This window comes from Antechinus flavipes, chromosome 1 (assembly GCF_016432865.1).
Source record: "Antechinus flavipes isolate AdamAnt ecotype Samford, QLD, Australia chromosome 1, AdamAnt_v2, whole genome shotgun sequence".
NCBI classification, from domain to species: Eukaryota; Metazoa; Chordata; class Mammalia; order Dasyuromorphia; family Dasyuridae; genus Antechinus; species Antechinus flavipes.
The window spans coordinates 341,160,970-341,180,272 of NC_067398.1; the positions used below are offsets into that span (position 1 = coordinate 341,160,970).

The 19,303-nt window shown below is 46.3% G+C and overlaps 1 protein-coding gene across 1 annotated transcript in view; it reads left to right on the forward strand.

Annotated features, from left to right (window-relative positions):
• The first annotated feature begins 383 nt into the window (after positions 1-383).
• Positions 384-19,303, forward strand: part of BAIAP3 (BAI1 associated protein 3) — a 34,422-nt gene continuing 15,502 nt past the window's right edge. Inside the window, exons 1-10 of the mRNA XM_051969404.1 lie at positions 384-548; positions 5,998-6,085; positions 6,883-6,969; positions 7,156-7,263; positions 13,828-13,887; positions 14,317-14,383; positions 15,014-15,227; positions 15,936-15,980; positions 16,060-16,137; positions 16,878-16,980. Coding sequence (XP_051825364.1) covers positions 400-548; positions 5,998-6,085; positions 6,883-6,969; positions 7,156-7,263; positions 13,828-13,887; positions 14,317-14,383; positions 15,014-15,227; positions 15,936-15,980; positions 16,060-16,137; positions 16,878-16,980 — 999 coding nt within the window. The 5' untranslated portion in view covers positions 384-399. The remainder of the gene's footprint in view (positions 549-5,997; positions 6,086-6,882; positions 6,970-7,155; positions 7,264-13,827; positions 13,888-14,316; positions 14,384-15,013; positions 15,228-15,935; positions 15,981-16,059; positions 16,138-16,877; positions 16,981-19,303) is intronic.

Below are 19,303 nucleotides of genomic sequence, written 5' to 3' on the forward strand. Positions count from 1 at the left end.
ATTAGGTATTCCTTGAACTTAACATTCCCTCATTCCCCCATGTTTGGAACGTATACCCTCCTCACCTGAGACTCTTTAGAATCCTTAGCTTTTTTCCAAAACTCAGCTCAGGTGATACTTGCTGTGAAAAGCCTTTCCTAATATCCAAATTGTTAATGTTCTCCTTTTTATTATCATATAATTTGCTTACTTGAATACATATTGCTTTTCTCCAAAAAAATGTAAGCCCCTTGAGGGCAGGGACTATTTCCTTTTTATCTTTTTTATTCCCAGACTCCAGTATTGTAGCTTCCATACATGGCAATTAATAGATGGGTATTGAATTGAATTGAAGGTTTGGGGACCTCTTGGACTAATCCTATGTCTCTTTTTCTTCAGCCAGCCTTTTGGAGAACAGTCATGTCGACTTTACTGGATATCAAAAGCAGCGTGCTGAGGCAGGTCCAGAGGAGCCAGTCTTTTAGGAGGAGGGCTGATGAGTCAGCCCCATCTGGGGCAGGATCCAGTTCCTCTCTGCAAGAAGGTGGGCCGGAAGCAAGTGTGTCCAGGTGAGTCCTATAAAGGCTCAGGTGGAAGAGAACTTGTTCCAATCAGCCCTCGCCTGGGTGTGGGGGTATTATCCTTTCTTGTTTAACAGTACCAATCTTACCACCTTCAACTGACAAAAGCCATTCACACTTCCAACACTTTTAGGACTAAACTCACTTCCTTCTGTTGATATCCCCCAAACCATTGCTGCTTTCTGAACTGTGCCTCTGGATCTCATCTCATCCCCAGGTCCTGAGACAAATGAGAGTCCAGCAAGAGCTGACAATTTACATAGGGAGTGGTCCACAGATACACATACAGGCGGCGATGGAGAGGTTAAGAGGGATTTCAGTTAAGATTTATCAAGTGCCTATTATGGGGAAGGCACTGTACTAGGGACTGGGGGATGCAGTGATAGATACATTATGGGAAAAAGAAACAGAAAAAAGAAAGAAAAAATGGTACAGTGGATAGAACACTGGCCCTAAAGTCAGGAGGACCTGATCAAAGCATACTTTTCTTTCACAATATGATAATATGGAAATATGTTTTAAATGTTTGAACATAGATAACCTGTATGAGATTGCTTGCTGTCTTGGGACATATTTCCATATTATCATGTTGTGGAAAAAAAAAGTCAGAACAAAAGGGAGAAAAAAAAAACAAAAAGAAAAGTGAAAATAATATGCTTTGATCTGCATTCAATCTCCATAGTTCTTTTTCTGGATGTGGATGGCATTTTCCATGCCAAGTCTTTTAGAATTGTCTTGTTTCACTGCATTGCTGAGAAGAGGTAAGTCTCCTATAATTGATCATCATGCAGTCTTGCTGTTGCTGTGTACAGTGTTCTCTTGGTTCTGCTCACTTCAATCAGCAACAGTTCTTGTAAGTCTTTCCAGGCTTTTCTAAAATCAACCTGCCCAACATTTCTTATAGAACAATAATATTCCATTATATTCCATTACAACTTATTATTCAGTCATTACCCAAACGATCCATATCCCTTTAATTTCCAATTCTTTGCTTCCACAAAAAAAAATGCTATAGCTATTTTTGTATATGTGGGTCCTTTTCCATTTTTTATGATCTCTTTGAGATACAAACCCATCAATGGTATTGCTCTATCAAAGAGTAAGAAGGGGGTAGAAGGGGTGTAGCTGGGTGGGGCAGTGCATAGAGCATCAGCTCTGAAGTCAAGAGGACCTGAGTTCAAATCTGGTCTCAGACACTTAACACTCCCTGGCTATGTGACCCTGGGCAAGTCACTTAACCCCAATTGCCTTAGCAAAAAAAAAAAAAAAAAAAAAAAAACAAAACAAAAAACAAAGAGTAAGCACAGTTTGATTGCCTTTGGACATAGTTTCAAATTGTTCTCTAGAATAATTGGATCAGTTCCACTGGACAGTATCTGATCCTAAGACGAGTCTTCCTGATTAAAGGTTTGTGAGGTGATATATGTTGCCTAAATGTCCTTTAACTACGCCCCAGTCTCACCCAGCGGGGGTATCGCAAAATCTCATGCAACATTTGCAAGATCTCACTTTAGATTAGAACTATTCCCTCCCAGGAGGCCATCCCTCTAGGGCTACAGTAGGTAGCTCTTTGGTCTCCCTACATTTGTAGTGGGGCTTGTCCGGTGACTATTCATTCCCCTCCTGCACAGAGATTTAGATTTATCAAAGATCATAGAATTAGAGCTAGAAGGGGTCTTTAAAGAGATAGTTGGATTCAATCCCCCTCTTTATAATAGGAGAAATCTGAGGCACAGAGAGATGAAGTGATTTGCCTAGAGTTACACAGCTAGGAAATCTGAAGTAGAGTTTGAACTCGGACCCCTGATGTCCAGGTCCAGGACTTTATCTACTATTTCTATGACGGCTACCCACTGCTGGTGAGCATTTATAGAGAACTTTAACATTTTCAAAGTGCTTTACATCTTCACAATAATCCTGTAAGGAAGGTGCTGTTATTATCCCCATTTTACAAGTAAGGGAATTGAAGTATAACAGGGTTAAATGACACGGCCAGGATCACACAGAATGCAAGCTCAGGTCTTCCTGCCTCCTGGTTCTCTCCACTCCCCCATGCCGTCTCTATGGCCTGGCTAGGGATGGAGCTAAGTGTTGCAGTGGGTGGAGGGTGGGACTTGGAGTCAGGAAGACTTGCCTCTTACATTAGGTGCTAGAATACTTACTCATGACCTTATTAGCTTTATTACCATGATCAAGTCACTTAACTCTGTTTATCTTAGTCTATTCCTATGTAAAATAGTAATAATAACACCATTCCCCTTATAGGATTGTTCTAAGGATGAAATCAAATGGGATTGTGTAGGTAAGGAGCTTTGGAAACTTTTAAGTGATAAATAAATGTTATCAGTTTTATTATTTAAGGAGTGGACTGGAAGTCTCCATTTCCTTAAGGATCTCAGAATTCTCTGCCTCCTATTGTGATTTTAAACTCCCCCACGATTCCCTGTCAGCTGCAGCAGGAGGGATAGGACCCTGGGGAGAAGGCTTGGTTTGTCTGACTGGCTTTGACAGCAACAACTGTTCCATGGCAGATTAATGAAGCCAAGCTGCCCTTTTTAGAAGGAAGATGAAATGTCAGATCTGTAATGTTCTGGGTTCCTGGCTTCTCTTCCTTTGGGGAGCTAATTTTATACCCACCAAAGCTATCTAGACACAGTGCGCCTAGGTTAAGAGTCTACCTCGGCAAGGATTGGGAAAACCATTCTATGATGTAAAGAAAGAGGAGTCAGGTGTCTACACTTTCTGGGCAAGTTGGTCTGGATTCCCTCGGAGGTTCTTTGCACTGCGGATGGATATAGGATTTTACTAAGCTCTCTCCTCCATAATATACCTTCCTTATTGTACCTGCAGGAACATCCAAAGACTGAGTCTCCTCCCTCTCCCGCTAATCCACCCTAATCTTCGATGACTTTCACAAGAAGAAAGTTCTCCCTTACATTTACCCTAAATCTTTTCTGCTATAGGTTTTTCTGAAACAAATTTTAAAAATCCCTTTTTTCCCCTCAAATAACTATTTATTTTGTCTTTCTCCAACTTCCCTTCCTCACTACGGGAAAAGAAAATTAAAACTTTCTTCACATACATCATCCCCCTCACAAAAAAAGCAAGTTCTCAAATTAGAAATAAAATGTTTCATTGTTCAAATTTTGTCTTTCCCATGTCCGAGGGCGACCTACTCTATCCTCTGGAATCATAGTTGTCATTGCTCAGATTGGAACTTTCAAGCCTTTCAAAGTTTACACTGCTGTGGTCACTGCATACATTCATTATCCTCCTGATTCTGCCTACTTCCCCATGCATCAGTTCATATAAGTCATCTCAGCTTTCCCCAAAACTGACCCTTTACTCATTTCTTTCCGCAGAATCATTTGCCATCACATTCATAGCTCAGAGTTTTATCCATCCGTTCCCCAATAGATGGCACCCCCTTAGTTTTCAGTCTTTTGCTATAGCAAAGGCCCTGCTGCAGTTTCAATCCTACTTTCCCTTTGATTCTTCCTCAGGCGGGCGGAACCATCTTCCTCTATGAGGAGCTTTTATAACCCGGAGGCCCTTTTTGCTTCTCTTTCCCCCTCTCACATCTCCCCACACTCTCTTCAGGCAGAAATAATTTTTGTTCCTTTCACCTTTTTTTCATGTCTTTTTTCTAATATATATAAATATCTGGGGAGCACAAAAGAGTCTGGCTGACCACTCCAGGCTGCTCATTGATGAGATATGTTCAGTCTTCCTGAAATCCAATCAGGGAATTCAAATGAGCTCTGTTTTCTAAGAAGCCCACTTCAAAAGGTCTGAGTATTGTTGAGAAGGAGCCTGAGAGAAAAACGAGGTGGAGGTCATATATTTTCTTCTTCTCTTCTCCCCTCCTTTCACATTTCCTGTTTTTTCACTGGCTTTTTATTTTTGCCATAAACAAAAGGAAGGAGTGGGAGTCATGGGCTGGCTGCCTGAGAAGGTCACCTTACTGGTATCAAGCTCCTCTCCCACCCCCTTCCCAGAGCCCTTTTTCCCTTTATGTCTGCCCCCTCCAAAGCCCCATTCCTCTCCATGAGTACCCTTCCTCACATTTGGTTGGAGGACTGAGGCCTCCGAAGAAGGAGTCGTTCACATTTTTAAATCCCTAGTCTGAATGCTGGCTAATCCTACCCAACATCTCCTTGCTCCAGCCTGGCAGGGCAGGGCACTGTGCCTTTGCCCACATGAAACTGTCTTCTCCTACAAATAGTGGAGGGGACCTGTTTTACCAGCCTGCCTTGCTGATTGGGCCCCATCAACCCAGGAGCTCTGGCCTCCCATCATTTTCCTGGGTGATGGTCACAGATAAACTAACCAGTGGAAAAGGAGTCAAGGCACCTAAATTCTTCCCTTGCTTGGTTGTGTGACTCTGGACAAGTCTCTGGGACTCAATCTCTCCATCCAGAAATCAGGTGGGCAAGTCCATTCAAACCCTAGTAAGAGTAAGAGGGGTGATTGAAAACACCAAAAAGATCTCCAAGACTGGAAGGGTTGTTTGTTCCTGGAAAAAGCACTTTGTATGACACGTCATGATGTAGGGGAAGAGCACTAATTTTGGAGTTAGGAGATATGAGTTCAAATCGCGCAAGGTTCTGGAGAAGTTAATTGACTTGTGGGCCAAAGGTGCTTCCTCCCTTCCTTCCTTCCTTAAATCCCATCTGTGATTCTCCTGAATCCTCTAAATCCTGTGATCCTCTAAATATTATACTGTGATCTTCTAAAAGGCAAACACCAAAGCTGCTGAATCTGAGCTTGAAGCTGGGAATCACTTGGTCCTTGCGTCAATGATAGAGCTGGGGGAGGTAAAACGACCTGACCAAACTATTTGATTAATATATATATATATACATACACAAGGGAAATACGTATTATTTTTATATATATTATATATTTTTATATATTATATATATATATATAATATATATATATATATATATATATAAATAATACGTATTTCCCTTGTCATTTTCCTTTTACCTCCACCTCCTCTCCTGCTATTCTCAGGACAGCTTTGGAGGGCAGACAGGGCAGGTTCAGTGTCTCTAGATGGCTCTTGAGGAAATGGTGTGGAGGTCCAACTCCTAGGTAATGTGTTAGAGTTACATCTGGAGTTGGAAAGCCTGCGGCTGAATCCTGGTTCTTTTATTTTCTAGCTGTGTTAACAAGGGATTTAACATTTTGGAGCCTCAGTTTTCTGAAACTGTAAAATGGGGCTAGTCATAATAATAATAGCGCTGCCTTCTTCACACTTTATAAACCTCAAAGAAATGAGTAGTTATTGTCGCAATGCTTGTTCTCGGGACTGTTATTGTTGGAGAATGATGGCTGGGACTGGGGACGGGGATGTACCTGCTGCTGGGACTGTTGAGACCTACTGTCTATGGGGAGGATCCAGTGGCTCATTGCCTCTGTCATCCTCCAGGGAGGAAGGCGATGAAGGTGATTTCTTTTCCAAGATGAAATTGATTCTGAAGAAGAAAGAAACTAGACAGCGATTGGGACGGCTGGAGGTGAGGAGTGGGGTCTCAGGGTCTCCAGTGGCTCTCTAGGCTGGATTGAATGGCCAGGAATCCTCGCAGCTTGCTCTGGCCAGGGGAAGGGGCTACTTGGCTGCTCTTTAAACGACCCACAGGCTTTCTGTTGGCTCTCTGAAGCCAGTCCAGAACCCTGGGCTGAACAGCATCAGAAGTTTCCAGGGTGGGAGCCTGAGGTTCCTTATTCCAGCTGCTCATAGAGAAGATAACCCACCTGTCCAGCTCTGATATTGTGTGTCCCTAATGCAGGGGTTCTTGGCTCAAACATTCTTGAATTTTTTCATAATTCATTGTCTTTATTTAAAATTCTATGTATATTATGCATTTAAAAATCTTGTTCTGAGAAGGAAGCTGTCCATAGTCATCACCGGCATTTCCAAAGAGACTCTTGACACAAAAAAGGTTAAGAATTCCTGCTCCGCTGTGACATGGCTGCTGAAAGTAACCCTGGCCCCATATCCTGGGGGTGACCACCCCGGGGAGACAACTGCTTCCTGTTCTAGGAGGGGAGCACAAATGAAGGGAAACCCTTTTTCCCCTCTAACACCTTCCCAGCTACACTCTCCTCTCCCCATTTTGGAAGCAACATTTGGTAAAGGAGGTTAGTGGTGGAAATGGTAAGAAGGTAGAGCTCTGGCCCCACTCCCCAGGGACTTGGTGAGCCAAGACACTAGGACCTGAGGGGCTCTGCCTACTTCCCCCCTTTCCTGCCCTTCTCTCCCCTCCGCCTCTCTGGGGTCCTCGTGCTTCATTAATCTCCGCCATCTTTGCAGGGGGTCCTACACAGCAGTGCCCCTCCTCCTAGGGAGCCCCTGGGTCCTAGCCATGCTGCTGAAAGCCTGCCGCCAACCAAGAAGGAGGTAATGGAGAGAGCGGAGCTCTCCGGAACGCACGGGGGTGTGGGAAGGAGGGCCAGGTCTGTCTCCCTCAGCACAGGACTTCTACTTGGGTGCTTTAGTCCCCTGCCTGGGGGGCTGGCTGTGGGGCACTGACACTGTACAATGTCTCGTCCCACCTGTGCTCACTGCCCTCCCCACATACCTCAGGTGGAAATGCTCTTTGAGGAAGCCCTGTACACTGTGTGCTACAGATCAGGGGTGCCGTCCCCGGAGCATGTGGCCAGTGAAGACAAGCTCTTTGACTATCTTCAGAAGGTGAGTGGGGAAGAGGATCCCCTGGACACCACCCAGGGCACGTCTTGTAAAAGGGGAGGGTCCTGGGGGAGGAGCTGCCTTAGGTATTGATCCCAAAGTCTCTCCTGGTTCTCAGGGTACCCTCCACTGAACAGCAGGTCAGAGGGGCTCTACCTTGGGAAGTGGGGTAGTGAATCGGTCTGCTCTTTGGGGAACTTCCATAGATTTTAGCTGACCTTGGATTCAGCCAGCAACTATCAGAAATCCCAGCCCTGTTTGGGATGCCTGTCCCAAAGGCTCCTCCAGGGAGGACAGGAGCTTGTGGTTCTTAAGTACCTTCCCTTAAGATTGGCCCTAGTCCCTGCCCATCAAAGTACACTGATAGATAGTCAGGATACCAGGTCAGCGTGAGTGGGGGAGGGAGAGAGAAGGAAGGAAAGAGAAGAGAGAGAAACAGAGGGAGACAGAGGAAGAGACAGAGAGAGAGACAGAGAGAGACAGAGACAGAGACACAGAGAGAGAGAAACAGAGACAGAGGCAGAGATAGAGAGAGAGAGACAGAGAGAGACAGAGACAGAGATAGAGGGAGAGACAGAGGCAGAGATAGAGAGAGATAGAGAGAGACAGAGAGAGACAGAGAGCAGAGATAGAGGGAGAGACAGAGAGAGAGACAGAGAGAGACAGAGAGAGAGAGAGAGAGAGAGACAGAGATAGAGGGAGAGACAGAGGCAGAGATAGAGAGACAGAGACAGAGGCAGAGATAGAGGGAGAGACAAAGAGTGAGAGAGAGAGAGAGAGAGAGACAGAGACAGAGACAGAGACAGAGGCAGAGATAGAGGGAGAGACAAAGAGTGAGAGACAGAGAGACAGAGAGAGAAACAGAGAGACAGAGGCAGAGACACAGAGAGAGACCCACAGAGAGAGAGAAACAGAGAGATAGAGGCAGAGAGACAGAGAGAGACAGAGAGAGAGAGACAGAGGCAGAGATAAAGGGAGAGACAAAGAGTGAGAGAGAGAGACAGAGACAGAGACAGAGGCAGAGATAGAGAGAGAGAGACAGAGAGAGACAGAGGCAGAGATAGAGAGAGACAGAGGCAGAGATAGAGACAGAGAGAGACAGAGGCAGAGATAAAGGGAGAGACAAAGAGCGAGAGAGAGAGAGACAGAGAGAGACAGAGGCAGAGACACAGAGAGAGCCCCACAGAGAGAGAGAAACAGAGAGACAGAGGCAGAGAGACAGAGAGAGACAGACAGAGAGAGAGACAGAGGCAGAGAGAGACAGAGAGACAAAGAGTGAGAGAGAGACAGAGACAGAGATAGAGGGAGAGACAAAAAGACACAGAGAGAGACAGAGAGACAGAGAGAGGGGGAGACAGAGAGGGGGGAAACAGAGACAGAGACAAAGAGAGAAAGGAACACAGAGAGAGACAGAGACATAGAGAGAGACACACACACACAGAGACAGAGACAGACAGAGACACACACAGACACACAGAGAGAGAGATAGGAAGAGAGAGACAGAGAGAGACATACAAAAAGAGAGAGAGGGAAAGGGAGAGAAGGAGAGGAGAAGAAGGAGGAGAAGGGAGGAGGAAGAAGAGGAGGGGGGAGGAGAGAGGGAGGGAAGAAAGAAGGAGAAAGAGAGAGAATGGTCCAAGCTATCCCCTGATCAGCCTTTGTCTCTGGAGTCTGCCTGTCCTGTTTGTCCTAATGTCTTCTGTGTTTGCTATTTACTAAGAGGTGGTAAGGGCTGTGGTTGCACAAACATCCACAGTCACTAGTCCTCAAGTCTGGCTACCACCGAGCTCTACCTTCCCAGTGCTCCCCCCACGGTCACTCACGCTAGACAAAAGACTCTTTTCTGGGCCTCCTTTCCCAGGGAGAGGGACAGGGAACGTGAGAGGGAAATGGGGCCCACCGCAGAGTCCCTAACAGCCAGCCCAGGCCAGGCTCAGGGCCCTCCCCCCCGCACAGACCCACTGCTTCTCTGTGGCCTCCTGTCCGTGTCACGTCTGTATGTTGAGCTTGTAAGTCTCGTTGTAAATGTGTATTTTTTTAAAACTGTCTGCTGTCTTCTTTTGCCGTTTTCTGTTTGAACTCTTGCTCCACAGCGGGATCTGTCAGGGTGAGTAAGCCCTCCTTCCCCCTCCCCTCCCCAAGTGCTTAAGGTGTGTGAGAACAGAGGGCTGGGCCCTAAGCCCGTCCCCTCCCGGCCGCCTGCCCGGAGCTGGTCGCCCTCCCCTAATCAGCAGGAGCAGAGGGCGCACCCCCAGGCTGCTTGTGCCGGGGCCCTTCCGGGATGGGCGATGGGAGAGGCTGGAGCGGAGGAACCAGTCCCCACGTTTCCTCCCACGGCGTGCTGGAGAGCCCTAGGAGCTGGAAGGCACCTTAGACTTCATGTAGACTGCCCCTCCATGGGTCAGGTGGAAAAACCGAGGCCCAGGCTGACAAAGGGACCTGCCCAGGACACAAAGCCCAGTGTTGGAGTTTAGGATTAGAACTCGGGTCCGAGGGTTCCTAGCTCCGGGCTCCCATTTTTGTCCCCCTCCCACTGCGCCACAAATGCCTCTTCCCCTACTGGAGGGAGTCGGTTGGGGGGGACAAAAAGCTATTCCCCTTCTTTGCCCAGTTTCAGAAGCTATGGAAAGTGAGGGCCTTCAAAGATGACTGGCCTGGAATGAAGCAATCACACAAGCACCTATTAGGCACTTACTGCATACTGGCATTAGAGTAGGTCCTGAACCAAAATTATAAAAAAAGACAGCCTCTGCCCTCAAGGAGCTTATACTTGTTCTGGGGAGACAGTCTACTGATAACCCACACAGGAAGGCCGCAGGCCAAATAAACATAAAGAGACTTTGTTGTTGGGGAAATTCGGTGGGAGCGGAAGAGACAGAAAAGCTCCATGTTACTTAAGTACTTCCTCCAGTCAATAGTTATCGATTAAGCGCCTACTACATGCTTAGGAGACAGTACATACTCAGACACTGTGCGAAGTGTTGGGGATTCAAAGGCAGAAGTAAATCATTGCCTGCCCACGTGATAAATGTCGAAATGTGTTTACAAGAATTGCACATGTTTAACCTATATTGGATTGTTTGCTTTTTAGGGGAGGGAAGAGGGAGGGAGAAGATTTGGAACACAAGGTTTTGCAAGGGCGAATGTTGAAAGCTATCTTTGCAAGTATTTTGAAAAATAAAAAGCTATTATTAAAAAAGGAAAAAAAGCCTTTAGGAAGCTTACATAATAACTGGAGATTCAATGGCACTTAGATAGGCGGTAATTATAATTCAGACAAAGGAGATACAAGGTAATTTTTTTCCCTATTTAATATTTATTTTTCTCTCCTTTCCTCTCTCATCTGCATTGGAAGAGGAACAAAAAACAAAAAATCAAAAAATAAATTGATAACAAGATAATCTTTCAGGGGAAAGGGGAGGAGAGAATAGGAAAAGCCTCATGTAGAAGGTAACTGAGTGTTGTAGGGAATTGGAGCCCAAAAAATGGGGTTGAGAAAGGAGGCAGCATTCTTAGCATGGGGACAGTATAAAACAAGCGGTAGAATGAGGAAATACAAGATGGCCAGCATGAGTGAAATATCAGATGCAGGGAGGGGAGACATGTACAAAAGGTAGGAAGGGGATGATGATTGAAGAACTTGAAATGTTTTTATATCTGATCCTGGAAGCGATAGAGAGCCATTGCAGTTTACTGAGCAGAATCTGTGTTTTTTAGGACCTTCATTTTGGTTTTGATTAGAGAAAGACTTTAGGCAGGGGCTTCAGTTAGCAGGCTGAGTTCTGATGAGAGTGCAGGGTGGTGTCTGTGAGTGGAGAGAAGCTAATGGATATTATAGATGTCATTGAAGTGGCAGTGACAAAATCCAGCACCTGATTGTGGGGTGAGAGAGGGCAAGGAGGTGAGAATGATACCCAAGTTGTGAACCTGAGTGATTGGATAGTTAGAGGGGTCCCTGATAAGGAAAAAAAGTAGAGATTTTGGTTTTGGAGAGGGAAAGATTATCAGTTCTATTCTGTGTATGAGACATATAATGCAAATAGGCAGATGGTAACATGGGGCTGAAGCTCAAGAGATAAACTAGCTCTGGATATTCAGATATGAATGATTTGGGTAGAGAGGATAACTGATCCACAGAAGCTGATGAGATCAAGTGAGAAAAAAAAGGGCCTAGGAGAGTCTTGTGATATGTTTACAACTGGGGGCATGATGTCCCCCTAGCAGAGAAGAGGAGCTGTTAGATAAGTGAGAAGTCCAAAAGAGATAGCAGTGTCATGAAAACCCCAAACCGGGAGAGTGTCCAAGAGAGTGGTCAGTAGTAGTAAAGGCTACAGAGATGTGGGAAAGTGTGAGGATTGAGGAAAGGCCGTCAGATTTGGCAATTAAGAAATCGTTGATAACTTTGGAGAAGGAAGTTTCAGTTGAATGATGAAGTCAACAGCCAGTTGGCCAAAGGTTCAGAAGAGAGTGAGGGAAAAATTAGAGACTTCCAGTGTAGGACTTTGGCTGGAAAGGGAAGAGAGATATAGAATGCTTCTTGCCCAATATTACTAAGGTAGTCAACTAGGATGCAAAGTTAGGTGCTTGGACTGGGATCCAAATATCCTTCCATCCCACAATCTGCCCACTTGGACAGAATTTCTACTTTGGGAACCAGCAGGAAAAAGTTGGAATTCTTTTAAAAAAGATATCAAGAGTATTTTACTGTTCCATAGTTTTCAACATTCATTTTTCGAAGACTGTGTGTTCTAATTTTTTCTCTCTTCCTCCTTCCCCTCTCCTTCTCCCCAAAACAGCAAGCAATCTGATATAGGTTAAATATGTACAACCCTTTTAAACGTATTTCCATATTTGTCATGTTGTGCAAGAAAAATCAGACCAAAAGGGAAAAAAATCCATGAGAAGGAAAACAACAAAAAAGGTGAAAATCCACATTCAGTCTCCATAGTTCTCTCTCTGGATGCAGATGGCATTTTCTATCCCAGTCTGTTGGAATTTGCCTTGAATCACCACATTGTTGAGAAGAGGCAAATCCATCAGTTGATCATCACATAATCTTGCTGTTAGTGTGTACAACGTTCTCCTGGTTGTGCTCAGAAAGTTGGGATTCTTTAGGGAGAGTGAGTTCTAGGGGAGAGCGAGCTGAGTTCTGTGCCCATAAAAGTCCTCAATAACCTCCCCAGTCACAGCCCGCTGGAGATGAGGATTTGGGAAGCGTAGTAGGGAGGAAGAGAGGGTTGAAGGTTCTGTGGAAATTAAAAGTGACAGCCCATCGATGTCCCTTCTGGGAGCCCTCGGGAGCTGAGGTTTGGTCATGGTGTTTCTCCTGAAGCCCCATGGCATGGAGTGGAAGGGTGAGTTGAGGAGCCTGGCTTTTGGGAGACTACACAGCTCAGCAGGGACAGCGGCCGGGCTCTGGCAAGGCAAAGCCTTCCTGCTTGCTGGGCAGGAGCCGAGTACTGGAAGCTTGTCTCTGTCACTCACCTTCCATAGCCCCAAAAGGATGTGATTATTACAGACTCCCCGCAGTGGAACTGCCCCCGGGGGACCATCTGGGCCATCCCCCTGCCTTCAGGTAGACCGGGACACACGCCAGTCCAGAGAACACCTCTCCTTTTCCAAATCTAAGTTCATTCATTTATGTTTTAAATGGATTTTGAGACTGTGTGATACGGTATAAAGAGCATTAGATTTGAAGTCCAGGAAGGAGTCATTATATAAAACACACTTAGTTCTTTTATCACAGTGTGATGGATAGAGATGTAACTATGATGAGGGCTAAGGAAACCTGAGTTCAAATCCTAGCTTTGACATTTTCCAGCTATGTGACCTCATGCAAATCACTTTACCTCTCTGGGCCTCAGTTTATTCATCTGTAAAATGGAGATAATAATACTTGCACTACCTACCTCACAGGGTTGTTGTGAGGGAAGCGCTTTGAGTACCTTAAGGTGCCATAAAAGTGTGAGCTGGTATTATTATTATTAAGCATGGAATTCTTTTTTTTTAATGGTTAGTATTTCTTTTTTTATTATTCTGAATTTAAATACATATTCACACATACATAAAAGAGAAAAAAGGGGGTTTCCATATGTATATATACACATATATACATATATATATAGCAGAATTTTAAAAAAAGAAGTTTCCGTACAAGCATGGAATTCCTGAAACCTGAGTAGACCCTTTGCATCCTCTGTTCTGAGTCTTGCAGAAATGCCAACATCGCACTTGTCGGGAAGGGCAGAGGAGGGAATCCTCCTGTCCCGGCCAAGGGGCTGAGCATGCTCGTGCAGTCGGTCCTCTGCCCTTTCCCCAGGATATGGGGCTGAGTCGGTCTCACAGTTTGGGGGAAATCCCCTTTGTGGGCCTGAATGAGGCGTCAGATCCTCATTGTTCCTCCCCCATATCTCAAAAGACCTTGTCTGGGGCGGGCGGGGGGCAGGAGACTGCAAGATGAGGCTGACCACAGTGGCCAGTTGGTCTCCTGGCTGATGGTCCCTGGGAGCCCTGCTGGGCCGCCAGGTCAGCCAGCGAGCCCTTCTGTTCTCTGCCCCACATCCCCAGGTGTTCAGTATGAGTTCTTCTGAACTGGAGGCAGCCCTGCACCGAGTGAAAGAGGCCAAGGTAATAAGAGGACCTTGGGTAGGGGAGGGTGTTGTGGAATCCCATGCCCGTTATTCTTGTGGCTCGTTCATTTTCAAGCTTTCTGGATTCTAGTTCTGCTCCCTCCTCAGCCAGCCACAACCTCCCCCCAGTCCTAGCTCCTGTTCCTTTTCCCACCGGGTGTTCTGGGGTCCCTTTTGTCTAGAAGAGCCCGTGGTGATCCCAAAAGTTGATAGAGGGAGCTTTGTAATCACCTGCTAAGAATAGCATCCCTCTTTCCCTCTTAACAATGGGGCTTCCAAACCTTCCCAAGAACTCCCACTGGCTAGACTGCGACAGCATCCTCCAGAGCCACTGGGACCTTCCCTGCTGGCAGGTACTGGAGGTCTCTCTCGGGCCCCTAAACCCACGCTGGGGCTTAAAGACTCACTGGCCCCTTTCTCCTCTCAGCCTCCTACGTACTCTTTGAAAGTCACAGTGGTGAGGGCCAAGAACCTCCTGGCCAAGGATGCCAATGGTGAGTAAGTCCTGTCCCTCACATCCCAAGCTTCCAGCTTGGTAGCTCTGCTTGTATGGCTCCCGAGGAGAGAGAAGCAGACTTCCTGGCCCCGGAGTTACCTCCCCGATTGGGGCAGCTGGACCTGAGCTGGGGGGGGGGGGGTCATAGCCACATTTCCTGATTTACTGTTGGGCCGGGGGCCAACCCTAGAGGGTGAGCCTAGTTCTGAGAAATTGCTCCCTAGTTCTTATACACAAGTGACTGAAGTGTAACCGGCAGACTGTCCTCTTGGGCTCGGTGGGAGAGAATCCGACCCAGGGGCAGGGGACTAGCAGGGATGATCTCTGGGGCTGGGAGCTCGAGCTTCCTTGACTCCCAATTTCTATGGATGTAGGTGGGGGGAGGAAAATTAGGAGCAGAAAGTGGGAGTGTGTCATAAGGCTTAGAGGCAGATCTAGGCCACACAATGGGTTTCTATCCGTGGCCTTTGCTTCTTGGGTTGGGGGGATATTTTCCTTCCTGTGTTAATACCTAAAAGTAGTTTGAAATTCTCTAGCAGACCCTAAGGGCCGCTGAGCTGGCCGGAGGCCTGAGTAGGGGGCTTGGGATGGATAGTGGGCAGCAGATGACAGGGCTTCCTCCACCCAGGGTTCAGTGACCCGTACTGCATGCTGGGCATCCTGATCGGCCAGAGCCCCCGCGAGCAGGGGGAAAAGAAAGAGCGGAAATTCAGTTTTCGAAAGAGAAAAGAGAAAGTAGAGAAACGCAACAGCGCTCGAGATGTTCTCCCGGCCAAGTACATCCAGGTCACTGAAGTCAAGAACAGCACCCTGAACCCTGTCTGGAACGAGCACTTCTTATTGTAAGAACACAGAGCTCTGGCCATCTGTGGGGTGCAGCTCAGCCCCTGGGGCCAGAGAGGGGTCCTGGCCTTGGACAGCTGACCAACCCAGGACTGTTCCCCCAGTCATGCAAAGAGCATGGACATGGGAGGAAAAGCGGGACCCCAAAGTCTGGCACAGCCAAGCCCTAGCAAGGGATGCTCCTTTTACAGATCAGAAAAACAAACACACAGGGCAACCATTTGCATTTTATCACACAGCAGTTTAGTGGCAGAGGCTGGACTAGCCCCAGGTCTCCTGCTTCCTGACTGTCCCCAGCGCTCATTAGCAGTCTCAGATTGAGGAGAACTTTCTCATCCATTATCTCATGGGGTCCATGAGACAGCCCAGTCAGCAAAGCAAGGACCCCGGGCAATGAGGGCCGAGAAGAGGGGGGGATAATTGTCCAGTAAAGAAATGTAGATCCGGCTGGTCCGGGATCCCACAGTAGCAGACTCAGAATTCCGATGCACAGCCTAGCATCCTTTCCTGCTCTCAGGCTACCTCCACCGACTCCCGTGGGGCTATTCCTCTGCACCCCCTGGGTGAGGAAGGACACGGCTGGGGCAGTTCGGGGTTCAGGGGTCCGGGTTCAGGGATACCCCTGGAAATTGGCTTCGGGCTGGGCTGGGAAAGCTCTCCCTTCCCTGGCCAAGCTGAGCCGGAGGCGGTCTTTTTCTCTCTGCCAGTGAAATAGATGATGCTGCCAATGACCAGCTGCATCTGGACATATGGTAGGTCGGGCAGGGTCTCCTGGGAGGACTTGGGGCTGGCTGGGGAGGTCCATGTCTCAGGGTCTCCTGGGTCTTCCAGGGACCACGATGATGACGTCTCTGTGGCGGAGGCCTGCAAAAAACTTAACGAAGTGATTGGCTTCAAAGGAATGGGCAGGTACCTGCAATAGGGGCTCAGCGTGGTGGCTGGAGAGGATGGTGGGCTGCGGATGGGCTGGGGGAAGTGGGGGGAGGTCAGAGAGCTCAGTACCAGTGCAGGCTCCTGGCCATGTCCGGACTCGGCCGTCTCAGGCTAAGGGCACGGGAGAGGGACGGGGAGGGAGAACCGCTGGGAAGCACGGTTTTGTCCCTGGCGGAGCTCACAGGCTAATCGGGGAGAGCCGAGTCACCCGGCTGAAATCATGGAACAACGCAAGACAGCCTTAAATCAAGTGCAACAGGGGGGCTGTAGGAGCTTAGAGATGGGGAGGGATCCTTCGGGCCCTGGTGATGAGGCTCCTGGTTCTGAATTTTTGATTCTCAAACAAAGGTTAGCTTGGACCTTCTTCCCACTTTGGCCGAGGTGGTGAGAGAGGGTGAGGAGATGGATGAGGGAAGGAGGTGGAAAGGGCTTCCACTGTGGAACTGCATAGCAGAAACACTTATGGACACGGTGTGGTCCGCGGACTCTGTGGGCCTCGGCTTCCTGGTTCTTTGTCAAACCCTCCGCCTGTTTGGGGCCATAGCCAGCATAGGGCCGCTGGGGAAAGCACAGAGGAATTAACTAGTAATAGTCTTCTTTTAAATAGTGAGGGGGGGAAATGTTTAAAAAACTTAAATGGTAGAGTACTAAGTAAGGATGATTACTTGGGAATTTGAGGAGTTCAGGATTCTTCCATTTTCTTTTTCTTCCTACAGGTATTTCAAACAGATTGTCAAATCAGCCCGGGCTAATGGGATGGCGGGAGCCTCAGAAGACAATGCTGACGATTTCCTGGGCTGCCTCAACATCCCCATTCGAGTAAGTAAAGAGAAAATCACTTTCATTCCTCCAACTGCTATCAGCAACTTCCCCTCATGAAGAAAGGGGTATTACTACTTGGGAGGAAATGGCTACAGCACTCTGTCCTGAAGCCTACGTTCCTGAACGTTTTGTAAATGACTTGGCTGAAGCCTGGATAATACCGTTATCAATGTTACAGGAAAACACAAAGTTGGGAGAGAGAACTTACTTGAAGGATGCTAAAAGCAACAACCAAAAAAATATGGGCGTGAGCCAACCAGCATAAGATGAAAGATGATAAGTTTATAAAATTACAGTCCAGTAAAAAAACAAACAAACAAACCACAGAGATGGAAATCGTGGGTTACAAACATCAACTATTTTTGTCTATCAGGCTTGAGGAGAACTAATGAGACAATGGTTCATATGAACGGGGTGGAGGGAAGGTTTCCTAATATGATAGTCAATCCATCACCACCAGCATTTTTTAGAACCTACTATCTGCCAGTCACTACCAAGTACTAAGGATAAACCATCACTTTTTCTAAGCTGTAAGAGAGCTTACATTCTAATAGAAAGAATAACAAATATATATAGAAATGAAGACTATATATATTTCAAGTGAATAAATACAAATATAGTGTATCCCCAAAGTGGTCATCTAACAGGTTCAAGACAGCACTAAGACTTTTGTAATTAAATATAAGATTGTTTGCGACTGAAATGCCTCATAGTGTTTAATTAAAGAAATGGCCTGTTATTTGAGAGAACCATTGATAGTGCTAAATATGTGACAAAGGGTGATGGAAATATAGCTGTTAAAAAAAGGGTTAATGTAATAGAGGAGATGTACATGAAGGTCAATAACCCTGTAACATTACCATGTTTTATACCATAGTTATTGTCATACTCATCTCACACTGTAAGTTCCATGCTGTTGCTGTTCAGTCATGTCTTATTCTTCATGACCCAATTTGGGGTTTTCTTGGCAAAGACACTCAAGTGATTTGCTATTTCCTCCAGGATTAAGTGACTTGCCCAGGGTTACACAGCTAGTAAATGTCTGAGAATGGATTTGAACCCACAAAGATGAGACTTCCTGATTCCAAGTCCAGGGCTCTATCCATTGTGCCATCTAGCTGCCCCAAGCTCCAAGAGTCTGTCTTACTTTATTTCTTTACTGAGTCCTTAGTACAGTGCTCTTCACATAGGAGATAACTGTAGTGGCTTCCTTAATATCATTTCTTTCAATAAATCATATTGGTTTGTGATGTTGAACCATTTGACAGATTCAAGGGCTTTGGTGAAGGACTTTTTGGCTGCTTCCCCTGAAGGAACATTTACTGGGCTGCCCCTCAGGATGATGGCTGAGGACACTGGGCTGTTACCAAAGTTCTTGGATTCAGGATCCTATCAGAGTCTGAGAGGAAAGGGTGGTCAAGAGTGTCAGTCGGCTTGTCCAGCATATGCTGCCTCCTTTCTCTGCCCAAACATGTTCGGTTACTTCAAGATGCCTCAGACAGCCAGGACTTATCTATTATATCATAGAAGGACTATCCTCGAGTGAGGTTACCATGTTAGAATTTCCTCATACTAACAACATTACAGATGGTTCACATGTTCAAGTATGGTTTTGGATACCTTCCTCCCCTCTATGGATGCTACAGCATCTAAGAGTTGGAAGAAACCCAAGCGGTTCAAACTGTAAAACTGAGAAGGGATCATCTGTACAACTTTCTGGAGATGGGGTCACCCAGACTCTGGTGAAAGAACTCTAATCATAGTGAACTCCTTTATTCCATCTTATTCATTCTGTCCCAAATGAGACAGACTCTTGTACTTTCAGACAACTGTAATTGTTTAGAAGTTTTCCCTTGTAAATCAAAGGAAAACTTTGTAAATCAAGCCAAAAGTCTTCCTCTCTGCAATTTCCCCAACTGGTTCTTGTTTTGCTCTCTGGGATCAAGTAGAACAAAATTAATCCCTCTTCCACCAGACAGTTGTTCAAATACATGAAGATGGGAGCTCGTTTATCACCTCAAGTCTTTTCTTCAGACTAAACATTTCTTGTTTCTCATTTGGCAATCTTTAGCCATTTTACTACTCAGTTCATCTTCCTCTGCGCACATTTGTTAGTGTCTTTCCTGCCCAGTTCTGCACATATTTCTTCAGAACTTCCACTAATGCGGCCTAAAATAGAAGTCACTATTTCAGCTGCCGTGATACACTATGAACTAATATTAAAAAGCTTTCCACTAAACCTCCCCTTCCTAGAGTCTTTGTTATTATTTTTAATAGTATTTTATTTTTCCAAATATGTGCAAAGAAAGTTTTCAACATT